General features: G+C 51.9%; 7 protein-coding genes across 7 annotated transcripts; 2 read left to right on the forward strand and 5 right to left on the reverse strand.

Moving 5' to 3' along the window:
* Nucleotides 1-1,442: 1,442 nt before the first annotated feature.
* On the reverse strand, nucleotides 1,443-2,639 carry COCMIDRAFT_44022 (uncharacterized protein; the record flags this gene model as incomplete). Its single annotated transcript, XM_007692474.1, has 1 exon — nucleotides 1,443-2,639. A coding segment is annotated over one exon (1,197 nt), but the record flags the coding sequence as incomplete, so codon positions are not given.
* Nucleotides 2,640-6,828: 4,189 nt separating this feature from the next.
* COCMIDRAFT_102527 (uncharacterized protein) lies at nucleotides 6,829-7,926 on the forward strand (the record flags this gene model as incomplete). Its single annotated transcript, XM_007692475.1, has 1 exon — nucleotides 6,829-7,926. One exon carries the CDS (start codon nucleotides 6,829-6,831, stop codon nucleotides 7,924-7,926), a length of 1,098 nt encoding a protein of 365 aa, XP_007690665.1.
* Nucleotides 7,927-8,108: 182 nt separating this feature from the next.
* On the reverse strand, nucleotides 8,109-9,762 carry COCMIDRAFT_39161 (uncharacterized protein; the record flags this gene model as incomplete). The annotated part of the gene is made up of 4 exons (XM_007692471.1): nucleotides 8,109-8,245; nucleotides 8,325-9,157; nucleotides 9,216-9,289; nucleotides 9,346-9,762. The coding sequence occupies 4 exons, from the start codon at nucleotides 9,760-9,762 to the stop codon at nucleotides 8,109-8,111; spliced, it is 1,461 nt and encodes a 486-aa protein (XP_007690661.1).
* Nucleotides 9,763-10,757: 995 nt separating this feature from the next.
* Nucleotides 10,758-11,957, forward strand: COCMIDRAFT_39162 (uncharacterized protein; the record flags this gene model as incomplete). Its single annotated transcript, XM_007692472.1, has 4 exons — nucleotides 10,758-11,430; nucleotides 11,483-11,697; nucleotides 11,775-11,867; nucleotides 11,919-11,957. The coding sequence occupies 4 exons, from the start codon at nucleotides 10,758-10,760 to the stop codon at nucleotides 11,955-11,957; spliced, it is 1,020 nt and encodes a 339-aa protein (XP_007690662.1).
* Nucleotides 11,958-12,214: 257 nt separating this feature from the next.
* On the reverse strand, nucleotides 12,215-16,216 carry COCMIDRAFT_7652 (uncharacterized protein; the record flags this gene model as incomplete). Its single annotated transcript, XM_007692460.1, has 1 exon — nucleotides 12,215-16,216. The coding sequence occupies one exon, from the start codon at nucleotides 16,214-16,216 to the stop codon at nucleotides 12,215-12,217; it is 4,002 nt and encodes a 1,333-aa protein (XP_007690650.1).
* A 467-nt stretch (nucleotides 16,217-16,683) lies between these two features.
* Nucleotides 16,684-18,397, reverse strand: COCMIDRAFT_102520 (uncharacterized protein; the record flags this gene model as incomplete). The annotated part of the gene is made up of 2 exons (XM_007692476.1): nucleotides 16,684-17,623; nucleotides 17,685-18,397. The coding sequence occupies 2 exons, from the start codon at nucleotides 18,395-18,397 to the stop codon at nucleotides 16,684-16,686; spliced, it is 1,653 nt and encodes a 550-aa protein (XP_007690666.1).
* Nucleotides 18,398-19,291: 894 nt separating this feature from the next.
* Nucleotides 19,292-24,751, reverse strand: COCMIDRAFT_102534 (uncharacterized protein; the record flags this gene model as incomplete). The annotated part of the gene is made up of 2 exons (XM_007692477.1): nucleotides 19,292-24,454; nucleotides 24,515-24,751. The coding sequence occupies 2 exons, from the start codon at nucleotides 24,749-24,751 to the stop codon at nucleotides 19,292-19,294; spliced, it is 5,400 nt and encodes a 1,799-aa protein (XP_007690667.1).
* Nucleotides 24,752-24,826: the final 75 nt, after the last annotated feature.

Genomic DNA, 24,826 nt, shown 5'->3' on the forward strand with positions numbered 1-24,826 from the left:
GGGGGAAAGGGGGGAGGGAATCGGGCGGGAATAACTGGTTACTACTAACTTAACTACTACTCACGCAGGAGGCGGGACATATTGTGGGTTCGGAGACTAGTGACCGGCTATTTTGTCATATGTTTATTCTACGGGTTGTTTTAGATGCTAAACTCTAGAGTACTAAGCCTATGGAAGCTCGAGCTTGCCGGAAATTTTGTGGTTCTTCTGGCCCCCAAGGACGACCTTCCCTCCCCCCCGCGGAATGGCGAGTCTCCGTCCTAGTGTGTGGGGTGTGGGTGTGGGTGTGTTGTCTAATGTCCGTCCTAGTGCGGCTTGTCGCTTGTGTGATTGTTTTGACGGCTAGGCGTGCATGTGGTAAGGTGGGAGCGGACATGGCCGATGTTCGCGAGTAAGTAGTATAATGATGTGTGTTTACACTGTAGAATTTTGCAATCAGGTATCAATGTATCTGAGAGTTCAAGTTCAAGTTCTATTCGCTTTTTTCTCTATATCTGTACATTGTTGCAATTCGAAACTTCTGAGACAGTGACGAAGTTGCAAAGAAACTCTCTGATCTCTCTTCCTCCTCCTCGGAGCTTGTTGTAAAGATCAACATCTAAGGACGGAGGTTTGTCCAACCTCAAGTCTCCGCTCCGTTAAGGCTTTCCACAAGGCTTACTTTACTTCGCTTAAACATTGGCGTTGGCCATCTTCATATATTGCGTTCGGGCCCACTGTGAATGAAACGTGATTGACCATGCATGTTATGCGAAGAGGCGTACGACCCCTGTTAAGGGTATTACTCAAACCCATATGCAGAGTATGTGCGGGTGTGGGGGCTGCATTTCCCGATACGGTAAGAAGGGAGAGTACAAAGGCCGCATCAGGGTGGACGTCAATATATCTGGCTCTTTGTCGCATGTGAAAGGAAAGATAACAGGGATTCTGGTTTTCGTTTTTGCGGGTCAGTGCATTCTAGAATGACCGTATCGCCGTATGGATGGCATGCAGAGTCCCGGTTAATGACTTGTGTCACTTGTAGCGACTATGCGGGTTTGCGCATGATGGCGGCTACGTTTCCGATTCGTATACGGTATCCGAGCCAATGCATGAAGAAACCAGACAGCTTGATCGATGTATGCCGGTGCATCAAAAAGGAACTACAGATTTGTACTGCTGGATAGCAAGACTATCGTGCTCCGTGATTGACCGGTGGTGATGTCGGGTTTTCTTGCACCCGCAAGCAGTGAAAAGAAGGCGTGTTCACCATATGACTATGACCAGATCTTGACAGCTCCGCAAGGTATCAAATCTTAGTATTTCAAATTCACGCCACATGCTTTGAATCGCACAATGGTGAAAACTGCTTATCGTAATGCTGTGCTGATTGTCGCGCTCCCATTATCTTCGTTCCGATGTCTTATCACGCTGGGCGTACTTGTTCATCATCTCCGTGTGCGTCGCCATTGTGCCTCTAGCTCTCGTGCCCTCGCTGCAGCCTCTAGTCTCTTCCGTTCTGCCATTTCTTCCTGGCTCTGTTGGTAATTGGGCAATTCGTCGTCTCCTCGTGGGGGGTCGTTCAGTCCTAGTAATTCGAGTTCCGCGTTTACTTCATCCATTTGTGGAGGTGGCTGCCATGGCTGATATGAGTCCACAAACATATCAAGTGAAGGCTGTGGATGATTGAGCACAGGCGCTGCTAACGACGAAATGAGTGGTGGGGGTTCAAAGTTCTGCCAGTCATCTCTTTGTTCTCGCTGGGGTCGTCGCATTGGCGGGGCGGATGATTCCTGGGGGTGCTGCAAGGGCAGAGGAATGCTGTCGTTAGTACTCCGGCGAGCGAAAAGTGAACCTCGAAGCTGTGGCGGTGCACTGGGAGAGAAAGGCTCGTTGTCGCTTGGCAGGCCAGTCATTGCCTCTGCAAAGAGGTGAAACTGTGACATGTCCGTAAAAGGCTCCGTAGGAGAAAGACAAGTGGTATGCGGCCGTGGTCTACTGGGTGCTGTATCGCGTGGTGTCGAGTTGAGGCTCGGGTCAGGAAAGGTGCGAGTTCGGGGCGATATCATTTCGAGGTGGGCATCGGAAGGAACCGTACGTTGCTGCTGAGATAGTGATGACGGATTCTGTGGTGGTGTCGAATACGGCTGGTACTGGAAGGTCTCTGAGAAATCCGTAGCTGGAAATTGAGTCTGGGGCAGGTTTTCTGCGCTACTGCAGGGCGACTGAATAAAACCACGAGGCGAATTAGGCATGCTGCGAGAGTGAATATGCGAGTAACGGGCATGAGTTTCCACACTCAAATCTGTGGAATGCCGTTGGATCGGCTGGTAGGGTTCCGGCTGCAGAAGTGTCGAGTCTAGTTGGCGGGGAGGTTCGCGACGGAGACGGCCAAATAATGTCGAGCATTTGCTGGGCTTCCTTTCGGAATTTGAGGGCGAGGGAGGTAGTGGTTTGTTGAGATCTGAGTTTATGATTGGCGGCGATCGCAACGGCGTGGTTGGGTGAGAAGAGCATGAGCTAAATCGGTGTGCCGTGGCTTGGTATGCAGATAACTCTGGCCCGTCTTGTTCCTCTTTTTGATGCCGGGTCGCCGAAGCCGGAATGCTGTACCAAAGCTCGTTTGCAGGCCGCAAAGGACTGGGTCTGTGACTGTCGTGCGCCATGGGCCTTTGTTGTTGATGCTGCTGTGTTGAGGCGAGATCAACGCGCAGAAGAAACAGGTCAGCCGGCGCGACTGACTTTGGCGTGGACGACAGGTTCTGGGGCTTATAGCTGGAGACTGTCATGGGGATCGTCAGCAGGTGGGCGGTGGTGGCATGCTAAAGGAAGCTGTGTCGCATGCAGATGAATCCAGGGCTGGGACCAGGGGCAGGTAGGCTGGACCCAGGAGGATGGTTTTAGAGTGGTGGTTAGATGCAGTGCTATGGTGGAGCGCTACTGCAACATGTAGTATTCGGGCAAACCCAGAGATTAATACCGGTAGCCGAGTTGCAGTCTGACAGGCCCAAGTCTTTTAAGTATGCTTCCAGCGAAGCGGATGTATAGTATTACCAGACAGGACGATAGCGAAGTATGTATATGGGTGAAGCGGCAAGTGTGGCGTAGCCAAGGATAGTAACCGACGCAGCGCGCAGGGGCAGGACAGAGAGTGGTGAATTGCTATGTATGAAGCTATGTGTAGTATAGGTACGGAAAAGGAGAGTAACATTAGCGCAGAATCCAGAGCCCACATGTCCAAACGCATGTCATGATGATAGCAACAAGATAGATGCGGGGACAGACCCCAGCTGAAAGAACGGTGTTGACGGAAAGGGATAGGGACTTGAAGAGTCGAAAGGATTTTGAGGCGGCTTGCTGGCCTAATCCCTCAGGCCAAGGCTCACACGACGCTTATCACACTCAACACGAATACGGCGCAAAAAGCAGCCCTGGTAATGCGCCGTTTGGCGGCGACATAAAGTGTAGCGAAGGTGCAAGCGGTGAGGCTTAACATGGTCCATGCCACCCAACCTCAATGCAGCCAGCCGACCACCTGAGTCTTCCGCGCATAAAGGTTGATGGACGTGCCGGGCGGGATGCGCGCAAGCGGCAAAAATCCTACTCTAGGAATGCAACAGCTCGTGCGAGTGGCAGTGGCAACAGCAACGGTAACGGCAAAAAAGGCCATCCATGATGAGATGAAAGATGCAGCGCATGCACTGCCTCAGCTAAATTTAGATGCATGCGCCCTAAACCACAACGTGGTAACTAGCCGAGGTCCTGGCTGCATGACCTGTCCTGTCGTTGCCCCGGCCGCAAGCATCATCTCGACGCACCGTGGCTTGATACTCTAGTGCCATCCGCATCCAAGTTGCCCAAAACTATTCACTCTTCTCTTCGTGCCCACTGCCATATCTCCATCGGTCCCTTGGTTGCTGACGGTATACGTATGGCCTAAGCCTCTGACATTTCAGTCGGCGTCATCACTAGTTGTCTGCAACCTCAAATCAGCCAGGCGTCATCGTATCTACTATCAAACTTTCGGCTCAATGTAAAACGGTCACGTGAGCTTGGCACCACTGGCTTAGTGTATCGCATTGCAATGCTGGCATGAAAATTGCTCAAGTCAGGCATGTCTGCTTTAAATAAATAAGTGAGTGTTTGGTCGTGGACTTTGGCCCTGACCTAGCAGGACACACCACCCTCCGCCTCTTTCACAACCTCGCAGAGCTCTTGATTTGCGGGGCTTTTGGCAGGGCCCAAAGATCGGGCCTTGTCATCTTGACCGATCATTTCTCTCGTATCCGCTAGTACCCATATACTACCCCACAATACGGAAGGTTCCTACCGTCCTCGCCAAACCAAAAAGCACGTCTCTGTAACCCAACCGTTTGGCCAGAATTTGTGCAAAGCATAATAAGCTCGTCCGAAATAACGGCACAGTTGTGTCATTCATCGCCCATCTCACGGAGAACAATGAACCATGGGTACGGGTCTAGACTTGTGGCGTTAGAGTTTGTACTTTCATACACACAAACAACCACCAGTGACATTTTAGGGGCGTACCAGCTCACACAAGACGCGGCGGGGAAAACAAGCCACCAAAAGTGCGCACGGCCTTACCAGCTGCCATTTGGACAAACTCTACAATCTGAATGTTCGCCGTAGTCGCCATGGATGTATTATGCTGCTAGGTATTATGGCTTATTATGGGCCTTTGGAGTTTGCGAACTCGACACGGACTCCTTTTTCTCATCCCCCTAAAGAAGAACGAAATACGAACCAGCCATGTTTGAATTACGTGAGAAGAGTGCCATTGGATACTAGCAAGGCTTTGTGTCCAACAAAGAGCCATCTAAGCGGACAAGGTGCTGGAAGAATGGCTCCAGTGCTTATGCAAGCGGGTTCGGTTTGTTCTCTCCGTGACATTCCAGTGAATGACTTTCTACTTACTTACATAGCTGACCGGTTGCGCAATTTCAAACGGACAACCCTCTCCGGTCATTTTACCCAGTGTGTCCGCATTGCGCCCGTGGCCAGCAGATACCATCTCTCGATCGCTGGGCAAGCTTTTCAAGATTGACTTTCCTGCCACATGGCTTGTTCAAGGGGGTGGCTTACTTAGCTAATTATCTCATAGATCACTCAGCTGAAGACACTTGCAAAGGAATATCAAGTACACTAGGCTAACGTGTAACGTGACTAAGGATCTCATTTAGAATTGACCAATCATGGCAGTGAATTACGGGCAGTCGGAAAAGTGATCGAGAACCTGTGAACATTCCGCATAGACAGAAATGGGCATCGATTGAAGTGCACTACGCAAGACCACACTACAAAAACAAATGACATGTGTCAGTTAACAGTATTTGGTATGCAACGCCTTGGGGAACGCTCATAGAAACAAGCTACTCTTGAATCTTGAGTTAAATCATTCCTAGATCATCTGCATCCTCACTACCACTGGCTTTCCTTCCATCATCTCCCTCCCATCAATCTCTCCTACCATACATTCAACAGACATTGATGACACTGCACACGTCACTACCCACCACTCCACTCTCTCTTTCTCACTTTCGACTCACCAACCCCCCACCGTACTCCACCCATCCTCCCAAACCTCACCTATAACCCTCGCCCCAATTCCCCCCTCGCATTTCCTCTTACCCGCCCACAAATAAAAAACACTAGAAACCAGCAACCCACACCACCCAAACTTCTCATAAACCTTCCCAACAATATTCACAACCAGCCACTCCCACCACCCCCACTAACTCCCCCTCCAACGCGGGCGTCCTCCTCCCCAGCTGTATCTACTCCCACACCCCCCCGGCAGCGCTCAACAGCGAAACGACGCCACAACCATGTCCTCATCGCTACGTCGCGGGACCGGGCGTATACTCATAGTAAGTGGTATGAACAGCTCAAACCGTATGCTCAGAGGGGGGGCGGGTGTCTGATCAGCTCAAAGTAAAAGAAAAGATCAGTGAGGACGTGTAGGGAAAGAAAAAAAATGGAAGAGAGGACAGTAGTAGTAGTAAAAGATGCAAGATGAGAAATTGTAAAGAGAGAGGATTAATTTTTTTTTCTTTTTTCAGAGAGAGAGTAGAGATACGGCTTGGAAAAACTTGTGACGATATCAAATTAATCTTTCAGTTTAGGAGGTGGAAGGAAGGTATGGCTTTTTTTTGAAGGAGCGAGGTAGTGTCTAGATGGGGGGTTTTTTTAGTAGCGAGGTATCGGGTAGATAGACGCATGATTGTTGTATATGCACCTTGGTTGTGCGGATGGTGATGATTTGGTTGCGGAAAGGTTCTGGTAATGAGCTATGTTTCTTTCCTCTGGTTTGTGTATGGTGGCTTAGCGCAGCAGGAGCGGTTGCGTCTAGCGGGTTGGAATTATGCCTAACACGTATTAACATTTAGTTTGAGTTTGATAGTTTAGCATAGCATGTAAGAAGGAACCGGCACGTTGCGTCGCTACGTAATAAGGGCAGTAATGTTTTTTTTTAGCTAGCGGAGGAGTATCTACATTACTCTCACTTTAGAGGTGGTCCCCCTTAACTAGGCATCTTGGGCATTGAAATCCATGGATCTCCCAGTAGAGGACAAAAAGAGAAGAGTGAGCGCGTGACTGGAATGCATGAAGGAAGAATGAGAAACATGTGAAATCAAGATATGTGATGGCCCACCAACCACCCCATTGACATATATTCGCCTGTGAAGTACAACAACTCCACCATATGACCACTCAGTCCTCCAACTATTCCTCCCCGCCACACGTTAAAAAGGCCTACCCACACATCCATCCACCACCCAGTAATCTCAACACAAAACTCTCCAAGAACAACCACCATCCAAGAAAACAATGGTCGAGCACTGCAAGCGCCTCCGCGTGCAATACCGCACCCAACACCGCCAATCCTGGACCCTCCTCAAAAACCTCGGCAAGCTCAACGGCGGCTTGAATGCAGGCATCGCAAAAGTATCCTGCAGCAACCCCTCCGCACGCGGCATGGTCTTCATCGAAAAGCGCTTTGGGGCTCAAGAATTCAGGTATAGAGTTGCTCATCGCGAAATTCAGCTGCTGCACCAAATAAGCGATCATATGAACATCGTCACGATGGTGGATCATTTCCTCGACGAAAGAGCGCTGCGGGCGGCCGTGTACCTCGAGTACTGTGATCTGGGGAGTCTGGATGCGGTAGTGTATCATGTCGCCAAGGGAAGACGTGTGCATGAGCGCAAGGTTTGGAGCTGGTTTTTCCAGCTGTGCGGCGCGCTGACGTATTGTCATTGGGGACCGGAGCCAGGAAAGAGCGATGATGAGATTTTTCAGTCGGGATGGAGTAGGGTTTATCATCGGGATATCAAGCCGGGGAATGTGCTGTTGACGAAAGAGGGGGGACAGATAGTGGTGAAGCTGGCGGATTTTGGATGTGGAGTCTCTGAGGACCATCTTGCGCAGGCGGGGAGCGAACAGCAGGCTATAAGGCAGCAGGTGGGAACACCAGGTTTCGATGCACCAGAGTATCCGGTCTTTGGCGGGGCGTCGGATGTTTGGCAGCTGGGCGTTACGATGATGTGTCTGTGTACCGGAACCATGTCTCCGAAGAGCAGAATGAATCCTGGTGGTCAGTTATGGGATACATGGAGACCGGCAGGAGACAACTACTCGAGCAGGCTCAATTCGAAGATCAAGCTGTGCCTAGAGACGCTTCCCTGGCAGCGATCTACCTCCTATCAAATTTTGCAAGCATTGGACCAAGCAAGTGTGACAGAAATGTCAACGTTGTCCAAGGATAAGCGTCCATTGGCGCTTTACGAGCCATACGACCGAGAGAGTTCTCCAGCGAGAAATCATATACCAGCGCTTGAGTCTGGGCCCGAATGGCCAGTATTTCTGGCACAAGGCAGAAGGCACAAATGGAATCAGATGAATGCGCCGGCCCTCTCATTCTTTTGAGCCATGCTCTTTGAAGGTGTAAGAGTATTGCGCCATACTCATTCGTTGGATTTTCTCACAAGCACATGTACGTTGACTCTTCTACGAGGAGCGGTTTCGGAAAGGATTCGATCCGTAGTATGGTCGTCGATGAAGGTGGAGACACCGGCCCAGTTTAACATTGTTCCTAGGCTATTCTGTTTTCATTGGCTATGCCATCCCCAAGATTCTTCAAGCTGTGCAATCATCGCGGTAGGTGGGAAAGCATGCGTTTGTTCACAGCTATACCACAGATCACGGAGGCTTTGTTGCTCCTCTCGTATGGTGAATCGGTCGCCGACTATGTACATTAGAGATTATTCTAGAAACAAATGCAAGGAAAGAGTCATGCGTGAGCAAGTTCCAAGTAGAGCACGTACCTAGTGCAATCGCATAACAGGCGACAAATATGCAGGGAAACACTTTTGGGTTTGACTGAGCGACACCGCACATCATGCGTACATTCTCTTGTACAGCCTTGTCTACGATGGCACGTGAAGCTTTGTGTGCCGGCCCAAGCTGCGGTATCGTAGGGTCATGTACAATCAGTAGTGTATGAGCTAGAAGATTGTACTGCATGCCCATTACATGCTCTTTTCGATGTAGGCGGATATCTGGGAAGCTGTTTCCGCTCGAAGAGTCTTTATGGCAAAAGTAATATGGATCGAAGCTGTCAGGTCTGCACTGATTCCATGCCTTGTTTTCATCCATAAGCTGATTATAGCGGGCGATGCTGTTTCTGTCTTCTCCGAAGACGAAATTGCTCACGTCACCAAGATGTGCGATCGTCCGCGTAGCCCACATTGAGTCGGTAGCGGGCTCGAGTGAGCGGTCTGCAGGGAAGATGTGTAGCTTGAAGGCTTTCTGGGTCATTAGTGAGATCCATAGTTCCTGACGAAAGGCGGCCCAGTATATGGCTTGGCGCCAGTCTGGCCCAGATGTAGCAGCATATGACTGTTCAGCGGCGCGAATAATCGCTTGAGTACCGAAGAGATGGCCTTGGGGGTCACTTCCTACAACTGATATGTTCATCTCCTCTAAGAGCCGTAGAATAACAGTCGCTGCAAGCAGTGGCTCCTCTTTGATAGTTGAGTTGTCATTCAGTGCAGGGATCAAAGTATCAAAGCATCTCTGGTAATAAGCATCTGCAATATAAGGATCAAAGTCAGCAATCCGGCTAAGCTGGCGTGCGGACAAGGCAAGGATAGCATTCCTGCATCAAGTCAGCAGTCAGCTTCTTATAAGAGTGGGTCCCAAATGCTATCACACACATTAGTGTACTGTTTTGTTTGGCCATTTGAACAATGTGGCAACCAAAATGATCTCTAGAATCCATCATGTCAAACTAGCGGTAGTGAGCAGGAAACTTTCTCTTGTTGTTGTTGACGGACAGAGACTTACAAACAAGGCAACATTTTCAATATAGTGCTGAAGCAGCATAGCCTCTTGCTCATGCTCCAATGGCCATAGGACTGGCTCGCCAGGAGGTTGCTGATAAACAAACGTGCTAGCGTTGGCGTCGCCATGCCTTTGATAAGCACTCGTGTTGGGTGGCTGATCCGGGGGCATAGATGGCGCAGAAGTATTCCGCTGAACCGGCGACTCAGAGTTTAACAGCGATAAGACAGTCAAGCCTTCGGTGGGCGTAAACAGAGTAGAGCCTGGAGTCAAATTGCTATTGTCCTGGCCACTTGCCGAAGAAGGACCAGGCGATTGGTAGAAAGCAGAAGATCCGCTAAAAGGCGAATCGCCGTTCTGAACGTAGTGCGAACGAATCTCTGGCGATTCATCCAAAAACTGAACTACAGCGCATTCCATTAGCAAAAGGCCGTCGGGGTATATGCGTAGTCGTGGATTTCCTACTTCGGGGTGGGAATGAAACCCAGGGCTGGGCGGAGCTGAAGGAATCTGATATGGAAGATCGCCGGAAGCGTCTACCACTTTCGTATACGCATTCCTTTTTGGCATGTTCGCATCTTCCACATTTCGGCTGCTTCCCATCGCCTGTCGCAGGATCATTAGCCAACGGGAAGGGGGAAGGGCACCGCGGATTTTAGCCACCCGCCCCAGTGCTCCAAGCTTACATCGATAGTGACGCGAACGGCATCGAATACTAGATAGCGAGTGTCAATCAATTGTAAACAGCGGGTAGTAAAGAAAAAACCAAAGGGCCCAAGGATCTTCGTACCATGGCATTTGCTCTGGGCCACGCGGTATGCGCGTGGCAGTGGGACCGTAATACAACAGTCGCGGGCAAATTTACGAAGACTGGACATGCGCGCGAGGATGCTTGCATTCCAGTGCTCCGAGATGAGGAAGGACGCGGCGATATCAGCCAGCAATGTAGCATCCAACCATATTGTGCGGGTTAGTAAAATCGGACAAAAACGGTGAAGAGGGTTTTGGCCTCCGCGGAGCAAAGAGTAGTAGCAAAGCAAGTAAAATTACCAGCAAAAGCTGGGCTGCTTTGCTTTGCTTGCAAGAAAACCTGAATAATTTGCCCGCAGGAGACGGGTAGGCTTGGAGGGGGGAGGCCCCACATGGTGCATTTTGCCAGAAGAAGCAACTTTGCCCGCCACAAAACCCCCACCCCTTTCGTCCCAATAGACGCCGAAGATACGCCTTTCGTGGAATTTCCCCGCGGGGAATCCATGCACAGGGTCTACGTGCTTATTACTCTACTACTGCGTTGTGCTACTACACATATATGAATACACATACCAAGACCAGAGCATCAATGGACTTGAAGCTTACTCAATTCCTCAACTACACCTCATAGAAGCAATACAACCGTGAAAACCACCACCACCACAATGCCCCACGCCGTTCCCCCCTCTCCCTCCCCCTCCCCCTCACCCCCAACCCTCGAAGGCCACCACCTCTACGTGAACGACGGCCTCCTCTCCCCAACCCAAGCCTCTCGCCTGCGCCCCTCCTCCCCCTCCCTCCCCTTCCCCGAACTCCAGCGCCGCTACCAAGAAGACGGCTACCTCTTCCTCAAAGCCCTCCTCCCACGCGCAGACGTCCTTCGCGCACGGGAATCCTACTTTGGCATGCTCGCCCCCAGTGGCGTCCTCGCGCCCTGCACACCCCCCGTGCTCGGCCAATTCGACGCTTCCAAGCCCTCGTCGTCCTACCCGGGCATCGGCGCCGGCGCAACACCCAACAACGGGAAGCCCGGCGCCGACGCCACCGCCGCCCTCTTCGTCGACCTAGCACTGCAGGCACATTATGCAGAGTGGTACAAAGACAACTTCTGCAAGCACCCCGTCCTGCGGGATTTTGTGGCGAGACTGACGGGGTGGGGGCAGGATACGCTGGCTGTGAGGCGGAGCCTGCTCAGGAACAATACGCCGGGGAATAAGGCGATTGGCGTGCATTATGATCAGATTTTCCTGAGGCGGGGCGAGGATACGAGTGTGACTGCTTGGGTGCCCATGGGCGATATTGGGTTGACGGGCGGTGGCCTGATTTATCTCGAGAATGGTTAGGTTTTGGTCTTGACTTCCTTTGCATGTGTGGGACTGACGAGAGGTAGGACATCATCTCGGAAGGGAGATTGAAGAGGAATTCACGCGCAAGGCACGAGAGTCTGGGTTGACCGAGGAAGAGACAAAGGATGCGTTTAACAAGAACATGATGTCCAATGGCTTGCTTGCTGATGGGCCGAAAGAGTACTCGGAGACGTTTGGGAGAAGGTGGCTGGTTACCGATTACGAGGCGGGGGATGTCGTGTTGCATACGCCCTACACGGTACGTCTACCTCCCTTTTTACTACATGCAGAGTGCATTGGGCACAGAAGGGGAAAGGATGGACTAATGGTGAACAGATCCACGCTTCGACGATGAATTACGATCCCAATGACATCATTCGAGTGGGTACGGATTTGCGGTTCGTGAATGGAAGTAAGCCTTGGGACAAGGTAAGTGCAGTTCATCACCTTTCAACGTGCATGTTGATAACGTGATGAAAGCGATGGGACAAGGATTACGAATTCGATGACGGAGTTTGAGCTCCATACCCTGAGCTATGCATTTTGAATTTTTCAACTTGGAGGGAAGCGGTAAGCAGAAGTGGGTATCATTAATCTCTCTCTTTCTCATCAAAGTGACCCAGTGCATGTTAGATACAAATCCACGCAGCACCATCAAAGCTATGTCGCTACATTTTCAATAGATATACACGCTGAATATATACTAACCCCACCAAATCATCATCATACAGCCCCGCCATTCGTCATCAAGCAAAATTTCCCCTCAAAATAGTCCTTCAAAGCGGCAGATTCTCTGCTCGACCAATCGCTAACGAATAGTAGTACTCCGTCAACGCATTCATTTCATCCCCAAAATCCGTGTCAAAAGCCTCAAGTCTCTCAGCGTACACTTCTTTGCCCCACCTCTTCAAATTAGGCACGTTGAGGGCTTCGCCCTTGGACGCAGGCTGATGAACACACTCGTAACCCAGTACACCAATATCCCACACACCACCGCAAGCACTGCACACCAACGTTGTGGTGGCAGGGTCCACACCATTGACCGCGTTACACCGGAAACAGGCAAAAGAGCAGCGCTCACAGAGGATGCTGGAAGTGGACTCGGTAGTCGGGCGAGCTGGTCGTCCGCAGTTTGTACATCGTGATTTGCCAGGTATAATGTGTGTGGCATCAACAGTCTTCCATTGCAGACGTAGTTCATCCGGCACACGGTCTTCACTTCTTCCTGAATCCCCCACCTCCTCGCTAGTCGTCTTGATTAGATTTTCTCGACAGGCTGTGATCTCGCATTGCGGCCCATGTGCTGTTGCAAGATCAAGTTGAAGCTCGAGAGCTTGTTGACGCAGAAATGGCGCATCGACGCTTTGGTCGAATGGGCCAATGTATCGCGGTCCTTGGACTGCCTGTCGGATTGGAAAGCCGCCCATGGGTGCGAGCTGCATTTGGCCGGTGCCGAGGAGGTGTCGGGCCCCAGCGATACCTGATTCGGGTACTGGCACTGTCACTTCGCCCGTCTCGTGGTCCCGGATTGCGTCTCGCTCGTGGTCTTGGTAAGAAAAATAGCGAAGCTTCTCTGCGTCCTTGAGCGCGACATCATCCCTGCCTACCTCGAGCACATTGGCTGAGCCATTGACTTCACCGATGATGAGCTTGCTGTAGTCGGCATTGAATGCGCCCGACATGATACCTGAACTTGTGGTAATGACATCCTTGATGAATGTATCCTCCTTGGCTCTTGTGACGTCCCATACCTTGACGACGCCATCGGAAGATCCAGAGTAAAGTCTTGTGGCATTCTCGCCCCAGGATAAGAATCTCACGCCAGTATCAGTGACTTCATGTTTGATTCCTTCTTGTAGCGGCATCAAAGACCGGCCGTGTGAAACAACGCGCAGAGGATCATCTGGCCATCGACCATCCCAGACATAGACTCGGCCATCCGTGCACCCAGCAGCGATAAGATGCTCGTCATGTGGGCACCAAACAACATCATTGATGTCCAAGGCCTTGCAGTCGAATTCCATGGGAGAGGTGAACTTGTTGAGACTATTGATGTCGTACAATCTGATGCACGAGCGCATTCCTCCGTTAGCTTTGCCACCTCCAGCTACGCACCCAGCTGCAAAGTATGGCATCCATGACCGATTGGGGTTGAATGCAACGTCAAAGACGTTCTTGCTCGACCCATGGATAGGGAGTGCACTTTCGGCTTGAATGTCCCACAGGCAAAGATCTCCAGTAGTGTCAAAACCAGTCTCTTTCAGATTAGCACCGAATCCAGCCAGAAGGAGGCCACCGTATTGGGGCTCGAATTGTATCGCGGTAGGCAAAATCTTTAAATCAGGTCGTTCATTGGCTCTAATGGACTCATAACTGGACTTGTCAAACTTGGAAGGATCCTCTTCGTTTATTCTAAGTACTCGTATTGACCTTCGTGCGACACGAGCTGCAGTTGCTAGGATTCCAGCACTGGAGTGATTGACTGAGAGGATGTCGATCGGATCCTTGACATTCAGTTTTGCACCCAGGATCGGTTGCACTACGTCGCCCTCAGTACACCATATGCCAATGTGGCTGTCGTAGCCTGCCGAGTACAAATATCTGCCGCTGGTTGAGAAGGCCACAGAGCTGACTGTAGAGTATAGCTTTGGATCTTGCGATGCAAACATGGCATGGCTCGAGTTGGCACCGACTTCGGTTCTTTCGCGCTTCCTGTAATGTTCAGCTAGCTCATGTATTGAGCCATGGACCATGTTGCCGTAAAGCAAATTGTTAGGTCTGTTGTATTGCATGGAGTCGGGGTCATCTACAGCGACTGCACCTGCTGCGAATCGCTCACCATCTGGAGCCCATGCCACAGTGTGTATGTCGCTAGAGGCACCTGTCCAGAAGCCTGTTGGGCCGATTGTGTCCATGATTTGATTCTTTATTTGGTATGTGAGAGGCTTTATAGCAGCTTGCCACCCTCTCCTTGACTGGCATCCCAATTCGCGCTGACGTATGATTGATGTTGTAGACGGTTTTTGTGTCGAGCTCATAGAGACATCGGGCCGAGCAGCTGCAAGTCTTTGGATGTGCGAAACCTCGGGGATTTGTCCATCCTGTGCGTCTCTCACAAACGCTTCGATGCTGCTTCTGTCTCGGCAAAGGAGACGCCGTCGCAGAGCTTCCACTAGTTTGAGAATCTTAGGCTCGGAGAAATCCTTTAGGAGTTCTCGAAGTTGTCTTCGCTTTGTACTGTGTCTCAATTGCAAGGGCCTTTTGACTGAGAGAATGATCTTTTTCACAATCTTGATTTCAGCTGGGCTAAAATCCACATGAAGTAACGAGCCTTGCCATTTGCGACTTGACAGCTGATCCCAACAGAATCCTGGAGGGTTTTGCACGATCTTACGCTCTGATATGCTCAGATATGGCACAAATCTTGTTGGAGGATCACGAGATTTCTTATACAGCTCCATCACCAATTTTGCGTCTCCAGCATTGAATTCAACTTCTACCGGGTCATTATCAACAGCAAAGGCTGTATCAGGTGGAGGCGAGTCATCTTCCGGGGTTTCAGATCGTGTAGGTAAGGTGTCATTGAACATCTCTCCAAAAATATGCTCCTCAGCATGCTCGTCGGTATGATCGTCAGCAAACACATGTCCGCCCCGGGTGCGCTGTTTTGGCCATGTGTAATTAATGCGTTGTGCACGGCGTGGCCGTTCCCGAGAAAGCGCCGAATCACCACCAGAGGAATAGTCGTGTTCAATTGTCTGCTGCACTGGTTGTGTTTTAGGTGCGACAAATCTGTTTGCATGAATTCGTGACCAGTCTACATTCGCCTCCGCGGCAAAGCGTGGGGGTAAGACCAGAGTGGGTGGATCTAAGGAACGATCTCTCTTGTTCAAGACTGTAGAATAGCGACTCTGGAGTGTGGTATACTCTCGGTAAGGCATATCCTTGTTATATTCTGCAGTAATTTCCGACCACTTATATTGTTTGACTTCCTTCAAGAACATTAGTAAGTGGTCTTGGGCTGTGTCGAATGGTTTGTGAACAGTCTTGCGACGTTTTGCGCGAGTCGTGAAAGGGTCCATGGCCGGCATTGTCGACTCGGTTGTGGGCGCAGTCGAGCGGAAATGGTCGGATGCTAAGACTGATTGGTGATTGACCACAACATTGCCTGTAGGTTGTTGTGATCCGGCCGCGTCCGAAGTTAGAATGTTAGCCGTGGAATCATCCTTGTCTTCCTTCCATGACAACCCAAAAGGGGCACCAAAGTAATTTGCATTTTGCGGTGCATGTATCGGGGGCAGACTTGTTTGTTGGGTAGAAAGTACTCTGTTCGACGCAAAGGATGACAGACCTGTAGGGTCTATCTTAGCCCTCTTGGCTGCCCTGTCGGCTTCAAACGGCGCATCGTAGGTGTACCCATTATGTCTTTGCGTGGACAACAATACACCGTTGCTTTGCGACATGGTAATCGCACTGTTCGGTCCCGCGACTGTCGGTCGCATGTCTTCGTGTAGCGTTTGTGCCTGCTGGCGTACTGTAGGATTTGTGGATGGAACCTGCACATGTTGTGGTCTGTTTCCGGGAGGAGGTGGATAGTATGCGTTTGTCGGCTTCGGTGCAGGAACGCGAGGGTTTAGTCCTGGAACGGGAGGTAAAGATACATTGTGTCTCGCAGAGTAATCTGCCCTTACAGGCAACGATTGACGGCGTTTGGCATTGTGTTCCTCATCGGTATCATGGGTGAGATCAATCACTGTATGTTGCCAGTCGCTGCGCATGTTAGGTTGGCTCATGTCCAAAGGTATGTCAAGTGTAATGCAGTGTTCATCACGCAGCATTCCCTCAAAAAAAAAAGATCTGCTTACCTCATCGCAATCAGACGTGCTATTAAAGGGCAGCAAGTCCATGGGAGTTGGAGTGAGAGTGAGAGCGAATGTGAAGGAGTGTGCGAGGCACGACAATATAGAACCGCGCAACGCGTATCCCCCCGCATGCACTAGCGCCGGCTTTAGCGGCGGGCCCTTACTGAGGCTAAAACCTCCTGTGGCGCACCTTGGACAGCTAATCATGTATCAATGAAGTCTCTTGGGATGTTTCAGCAATCTGAAATGGATGATTGCAATTAGCATTATTTGTGCATCAGCACTAACACGTGAGTAGTACATACACATACGAATACATCAGATAGATCTACGCAAGCTCCAGCCGTGAGTATTCATACAAAACGCGAAGGCTGTGCACCACCTCAAAAACCCTTCTTCGCATTGTCGTAATCCACAGCCTTTTCACCCATACCCTCAACATCCTGCCTGCTGTCCTGTACTGCTAGTCCCGCGACAACGCCCTCCTCACCGGGCTCCACGTCATTAGGGACCGGTGGACCCGAGAATTCCTTCCGTCCTCGGATGAAGTACCATACCACGCTAATTGTCGCGAAGCCAGCAAAGACAACGCTGGCGTAATTCATCGTCGCTGCCTCGACGGGCAGGCTCACTGGCATACAGAACAATACAACAGCTAGGCAGATCCAGGCAATCATGGCAACGTTGATCGCGTAACCGAAGCGGCCAAGGGAGAATGATGAGTTGCGGACCGCCCTTCGACCGCGAATAACCGAGATGAGAATGGGCATGCCATACGATGTGCTCAGGCAAATAGTAGCAACACCGGTAAAGGAGTTGAAAGCAGCAGATGAGCCAAAGTAGATGAGGCCCAAAAGACAATCCACAATAGTGGAGAGGACAAGCGCCATGAGAGGAATGTCAAAACGCTTGTCGACCCTGGCCCAAAGGCGCGATCCAGGAATTGCGCCATCGCGAGCAAAAGCATATGTGCAGCGTGATGCAGCAGTCAGCGCTCCAGTACCGGCAAACAAGAGAATGCCGAGAATGAGGAAGAGAAGACCAAAGCCCCCGCCAGCACTACCCGTGACGGTCTTGAAAAGGAGACCGATTGGCTGTCCATTGGCGACGTCAAGGAGCATCTGCACATCGGGCAAGACGAAGAGGATGGGAATCAAGTAAATGACACCCGTGACACCTGCAGCGGCAACCGAAAGAACAATGGCCTTGGGAACTTCGCGCGATGGATTCGACACTTCCTCGCACATGGCCGCGACCATGCCATAGCCAGTGAGTGTGTATGCTGCTTGTAGAAGGCCGACAAAAAATGCCCATCCCGATGGCCTAAATCATGTGCATGAGTATTGCGACTAGGGAATTATGCAGGCTGCAAATAAGCACTTACCATCCGCTTTGGCTAGCGTCATAGTGCGTGAAAACAAAGTCTGCGTCTCTCTTGACGTCAGCCATGCTTAGTAGAACAACCAAGATGATGACCACACTAGCAGCCGTCCAGTAAATACAGATCTTGTTGATGAGGTCCAAGTGCTTTGCGCCAAAGATGTTGATGGTCATGCAGATGAGCATCACCGCCCAGAACATGAGTACCGTCTGCCACTCATTCGGCACAAAGTCTTCATCCCAGAGCGTAATGGCAGATAGAATGAGTTGGCCGCCAGAGAAGTTGATTGAGAGTGTGACGGTCCAGTTTCCGACTAGGGTCAGCCAACCAGTCACCCACGAGGCAATGGGCGCCCATTCGCGCGTCGACAGCATAGCAGACCAGTAGTAGACTCCACCAGCTGTCGGGTAGACGGCACAGATTTCGGCAAGGGAAGCGGCGATGCATAGGGAAATGAGCGAGACGAGGACCCAGCCCCAGAGAATAGTCACTGACTGGCCATCGGTGAGCGTGATGTACATGGTAGTGCTGAGACCGAAGGGAACGGCCATGATGGCAAAGGACATGCCGAGGACGCTCAACATGGACAGGTTTCGTGGGAGTTCGGACTGGTAGCCCATCTTCGCAAGGGCAGCATCGGCGCCTGGGTCGTTGATGGACCGCCGACGGACGCCATCTGCCTCGCCCTGGGTGATGGAGAGGCTTCTCTTGGTCATGGTGGTGGCTCGCTGTGGTGTAGTCCACTCGTAAGTCGTGATGAGCGCCTGTGCGCGGAGCTGCGATGGGATGGAGTGCGACGAGATGCGACAGCTGCCAAGGTCGCCAACGATGTTTAACAAAGGACAGGGCTGCAGATATGGGCGCAGGTAAGTATGTATAAGGATGCGGAATGTTGTCGCGTGCGAAAAGGCCCGTAAGTGCTCCCCGCAGCAGGGTGGGAGATAAACGGCGTGATGCCGGGCTAGTTCTGGATTCGGGTCTTCAGCTTGACATGTTCCGAAGACTAACTACGTACTAGGTGGCTTGGAATGCGACGCTGCAATCGTTGTTGCTCCCAGCTCCACAAGGGCAAGCAGGGCGGGCCCGCCCTTGCGAAGATCAGGATGCATACGAAGGAACAACAAGGCGGCGTGCTGGAGGGCATCAAGCACCAGAGATAAGACATGGCCAAAAGCCAACCAGGGCCCGGAAACGTAAAGATTGCCGTCAAGTGGTGGTCAGGAATGCGAAAGGCTAGGCGGTTGTCGTGCGTCATCTCCGCTGTCGGTGCACCTACCCCATCTTTTCGCGCCTATCGCTCCAGTCTGCGCCAGTCATCCGACGGGCCTTTTCCGTATCTTCTGGGTCAAGCACCGCACCCAAACACCACCCGCTATCAAACATACCCTGTGTCATTCCATCTCCAAAGCAAATCTCACAAGGCCAAGATAACAGCAAAAAATAACTCGTTATAGTACAGACATCCACGACCCTGGATGCTGGCTCCCGTCTAATGCAGGTACCGACACATGCGTCACATCTCTACCCGACCCATTCACCCAATCCTTGCACTCATACACATACCTCTTGTGAAACCGTAAAATCGACCCAATTCGTCTCCTCTGATCTCTTCACTTGGCCATGACATCCACATAGCGGCCGCCCTTCTTCTTCTTTCCTCCGGCTGGGCCCTTCCTCGCTTGAGGCGCTCCCAGCAAATCGTCAATACTACTAGCGTTACTCATACCTGTACCAGGCCGTGATGGCGGCCCTGACGCAGCACCAAAACTGGGTCGCGCTAGGATAGGTGGTTTAGGCCCCATGAAGCCTTCTTCATCCGACTCAGCAATGCCCGGCGTCGATGCGCGAGAGCCAGCACCCTGCAGTGGTGGTGGCAATGACGACGAGCGCAGGTTCGACACAGGTGGACGCAATGCGCCTCCAGTCGGAGGCCCAGCAGACGACGGAGGTGCGGGAGTACCGCTTCCTGAAGCGCTCCGAGCTGCCCCAGGCGGGCCAGACCGTGGAGGCGGAGGTGTGGCAGCGGGCTTGGCCGCATCTGTTGCACCCGCCTTCTTGTTGACCCACTTTCCGAGATCAGTGTCGTAGACGAAGCTGCTCTCTTCTCCAAGTTTGGCTTTGATAGGTCCCGGCCCAGCGTTCGGGTCCTTCTTGAACCACCCAGAAAGCCAGCCTCCCTTCTTCGCCGCCGCTGCCTCCTTGTCGCGTTTTGCATCTTCCTCCGCAGCTTTGCGGAAGGCCTCGTCTGCTTTCCTGTCCGCCTCAGACTTGGAGCTGCTGCCACCGCTGATTTTCAATGCAGACGCACGATTAGCCAGGTCATCATCGTCGTCGTCGTCCATGAAAGATTTCTTCTTCTTAGGTTGCTCCTCTTCCTCCTTGTCGTCTTCATCAGGGTTGTACGGCTGGTATGATGGAGGTTCATAGGCGTTAGATGATCCCTGTCCCTGCTCATCCGTTGTGGGTTGGGCAGGCTCGTCGAAACTCGCCTGAGGCTGGTACCCGCCAAATGAAGGAGAGGCAACTAATCCTTCAACAGAAGACATAGGCATGTAAGGACTATTGTACAAGGCCTGACGAGGGCTGAAATCCTGGCGAAGTGGGGAATATGATTGAACCTTGGCTTGTGTGCGTGCGCTCGGTGGACTCAACTGGCTCTGTGTAGGGCTCAATATGCCTGACGTTGGAGTCATCGGAGTGTATGAGTCTGATGCCGCACGCATGCCAAAGCTATCGTTTGACTCCATCGATGGTCGGCCCTGAGGCTCGTAACGAGATCGCTGTTGCTCCGAAGACGACCTTGGTGCATATGCATTTGATGGGGCGTACCTCGAGTTGGCTGGTGCTGCTGGTTGCGCATGTACACCGTAGCCGGACATGGCGCTATACAGATCTGCGTTCGACTGCGATGGCGTGAGGGCTGGGCTGCCTCCAGCAATATTGGCAAATGGACCAGATTCTGTTCCAGCCGGCCTCCCTCCATCGGCCTCGTCATCGCCTGCAATGAAACTGTTGAATTTTGAAAGCAGAGAGCTTCCAACCTTATCCATACTGGGCTTAGAAATCCATGAAGACGAACCATCCTTGGGAGCTTGGGACAATCGCTGACTCAAATCGTCTAGGGTAGTGATGAAGGCCGGGTTATAGTATGGAGAAATCTGTGTTGTTGCCTTCATAACTGCCGCAATAGAGTCGCAGTATGCTTGTGCATCCGTCTTGTAGCCATTTTCCGCTAGCTGATATGCATGTGCTAGTTTGTAGTGTTGCAGATGGGGCAACACGTACGGTACGCTTGGTGATGATAACGACATGGCGAACTCGAACACTTCGGTCAGAAGTATCGGCTCAAGCTCAATGCCTGTTTCTAGAGGGTACCGGCGGTGATCAACCCCGATGAGCACAAGATCGGCCTGGATATCGTCGATGCCGCCAATCTTGATAACTGATCGAGCAAAGATGAAGCAAATGTGCGCAGCTTCGACTCGGCCGTACTGAGCAAGCAGTCTCCCAAGAGACAACAGTGCCGATGCATCACCCTCGCTGCGGTTATTCAGGATCAACGCAATCGTCTCGCGCCACTTGTCCAGACCCTGAAGTGCATTTTGTGTAGCTCCAGCCCCATCTGCACTTATCATCTGGAAGCCGGCACGAGCTGACGCCGGCACCAACTCATCAATGGATTCCTCGTGGTTGCCAGCAAAGACCTCATACAACACGGCCAATGCCTGGTTATTGCGCCCGACATTTTTGACTTCTTTCCGGACAAATTCTTGGACAACCCGTTTCCACAAGTCTTTGTTGCCAGTCGAAGACAACAACATAGCATGGCCCCATAGTCGCTGGTCAATAGCGTACCAGACTGCATTTTCGCGGTCACCTTGAATAAGCATATTTTGCAGCTTTTCGAGGGTCCGCGGGTCCGAAGGTTCTGCTTGGATGGTTGAGGTATTGGATCTTGAGCGCCCAACTATATCCACTCCGGTTGAATAGGAGCCGTCGGTATCTGGGACTTCTTCTTTAACAGGGGAAAATATCTTCTTAACAACGACCTCCGCAGGTGCGCCTTCTAGTCGACCATCGTGCTCAACGAGAATCTGCATGAGCTTCCATAGAAGTATTCTGTCTTCGAGGCGCTTGATGTCGTCTTCACTCATAGAGTGCTCGAGTGCAGGCTCTTTGGATTGAGCATCCAGCACCTCAATCTTGCGGCCAAGCCATGACAGTACGTCCTTCTTCTTACTCTTTGCCTTGAGAGGCCCAGGGAACTTTGCGATGTCTTCTGGCAAAGGCAATACTTCCTTGATGCTCTGAAGACGAACCTCGCCGGGGCTGGTCTTCATCATTGGCGCCGAACCACCGCCTCCATATCGAGGAATTTGCTTTGGGAAGCTCGTTACCACAGTACCTCCCAGACCCCATGTAAAGATGGGATATCCTTTCCATCTCTCAAGTGGGTCAGCAGCACGCTCATCTTCTGGTACAATGAAGTCGTAGTTGGCCAATGCCTGCTGACGGTGAGGTATGACATTGACTGTACTTGAAGCAGATTGGAATGACCCATAAGTCATAGCTTGTGGCATTATGCCAAATATGGATCCGCCTGGCTCTGAGCTACTCACGTTACGAAGAGACTGCTTCATAGTCGTTGTTGGAGACTGAGACTGAGAGCGTTGCGGGGCGACTGTTTGCGTTGGCTGATACCTGGGCGCATAGTTGTCCCTTTTGCGCGGAGAGCCCACATTCGATGAAGGCGTACTGTGTGGAGGCGGAGTTTCGGATCTCCCAGACGTGGGTGGTCTCGAGCTCAGTGTTGAATCTTGTTCTCCAATCTCGGTAACCTCTCCTAACGGACTCCTGATTGGCGGGCGTGGCGTACCATCGATTGACTGAGAAAGCTGGTGAGTTGGCGGGGCTTGAGACTGAGGTTCAGACTCTTGCGCATGCTGTTGAGGCATGCTGTGGAAAGCTAGCGGGCTAGATGTACGAGGCGCAAAAGGCTGGGATGGTGTCCGCGTCAAGTTGTTATGCGGCTCAGATGCGTACCGAGCATGAGGTTGTCCCTGTGATGGAGGTGCAGGCGAGTAACGAGAATTTGCGGCAGATACGGCGGAAGGCGGGGCAGGAGAATACCGTGCATTACTTGCTGGTGCTGAAGGTGGTGGGGCAGGCGAGTATCTGTTCGTGGGAGGTGCGGGCGCGGGTTGAGGCACAGGAAGACTGTTCGTCCGCGCTGGTACTGATGGTTGACTTGGGAACATGGGTAGCTGTTCAGGTTGCCTAAATGGAGGAGGCGTAGCAACATTGGCATTATTGGGGAGAAACTCGTTCCTCAGAGAGGACAATGATGGTGTGCGCTCTTTGGGTGGCATATGCGGAGGTGGTGGTTGTACTGGAGGTTGAACAGGTACATTCGGCTGTGGAGTGTGGCGTCCCGATGGCCGCGGTTTGGAGGTCACAGGTAGCTCGGCAAAGAAGTCGCTCGAAGGTGATTTTGATGTTACAGCGGGTTTTGGTGGAGCTGCTGCTGGCGGCATTCCGCCTATTTGTGCCTGCATCGAGTGGCCCGAAGATGGCGGAGACAGGCTAGACGTCGACATACTCGATGAGAGAGGAGGTGGCCGTGGAAGTCCAGTATTCGAAGACACGCTACTACTACGTGGGGGCGGAGGAGTAGGTTGTAAGGCTGGGACTGTTGCACGAGGAGCCGGTCGTTTTCGGGTGGTGACAATGTCTTCTGGTAAGTCGTAGGGCGAAGCATAGCCACCTTTGGATTTATCAACAAAACTTTGCGCTGAACTCACCGGAGGAGGTCGGGATTGTTGCTGCTGTTGGTATGCCAAATTCCGCCCAAAGCCATCATAAGCTGGGGTGGCCGCAGGGGTTGGCTGTGCTTGGGGGGCATATGGGCTCGCAGCAGGGACTGCAGCTGGCATTGCAGCTTGAGGCGCGTACCGGCTTGCAGTGCCTGACGGATGTGACTGTGCGGGCTGTTCTGCTGCCGCAGGGGGTTCGTCTTCGAGAAAACCTTCGTCATCACTCAATTCAATGACCGGTCCATCTTCCTTATCAGGCAAGAAATCATCGTCCAAGTCCAGATCCAAATCCCACTCGCTCTTTTCGGGAGCTTTCGCTTCTGCCTGTACTACATGCGCACCAGGGGTCTCATCTGTAGACTGCGCAGGTTCAATTTGTTGGCCCGCAATTGTACCAAAAAAGTCCTCTTGTTCTTCTGTGTTACCCCAGTCGATGTCTGCGCCTGCATTTCCACCTACGGTGGTGTTTCCGATAGACTCGTCTCCTACTGTTGTTCCAACAGCTTCTACTGCGGGTGTTGGTAGAGCGGATTCCTGTGGTTGTCCACCAAGGTCGAAGGCATCGTCGCCAGAGGTACCCCACTCATCAGCTTCGGTATCTGCTACCAGAGGTGCCTTTACACTTTCAGTCACAGCATCCTCTAGAACAGTGCTTTCGCCTTGGTGCTCGTAATTCACTTCAGGATGCGCTTCGGGATTTGGTTCTTCGTCGGAGCTCTCTTCCTCACTGTCTTCCTCTTCTGACTCCTCTTTGTCTTTGTTTGCTTCAGATTTTGCAGGGGCAGTCCGTTCCTCGATGTTGAGCGCCTGCGTTGCGTTTACGAGATCCTTCTCAGCCCCACCTGCTCCGGGTTCCTCCTGGGATTGTTGCACTGGCATTTGTGATGCACTCTGCTCTGCCTGAGCAATAATGTCGCGCGCTGGAGATTCATCATTCGACTGTTGCTCAGCAGTTGCGGGCTTAGTTGAGAGTGGAGGCGCAGTCGCTGGTGGTACGGTCACAGCGGGTTGGGGCGGAACTTTGTCTTCGTCTTCGTCCTCGCTGTCTTCTTCCTCTGATTCCTCCTCATCATCGTCATGCTCTTCTTCTTCCTCCTCTTCGGACGAAGATTCTGGCTCGGGCTGCGCTGGTGGTTTCGCGTTGGCTGGTGCACTGGATTCCTTTTCGCTTCGCAGCGCAGGGTTCCACGAAGCGGACGACGGGGTCAAAGGCGCGCCACCATAGGCATAAGAAAAGTTGGGGGCGTCTTCGTCCATTAGGCGATTACTAAGTAATGAATGGGGTATCTATAAGCGCTATAGAGGCTGTCAGCGCTACAGTTGGTGTTTGGC

Source organism: Bipolaris oryzae (assembly GCF_000523455.1).
Source record: "Bipolaris oryzae ATCC 44560 unplaced genomic scaffold scaffold_130, whole genome shotgun sequence".
Lineage (NCBI taxonomy): Eukaryota > Fungi > Ascomycota > Dothideomycetes > Pleosporales > Pleosporaceae > Bipolaris > Bipolaris oryzae.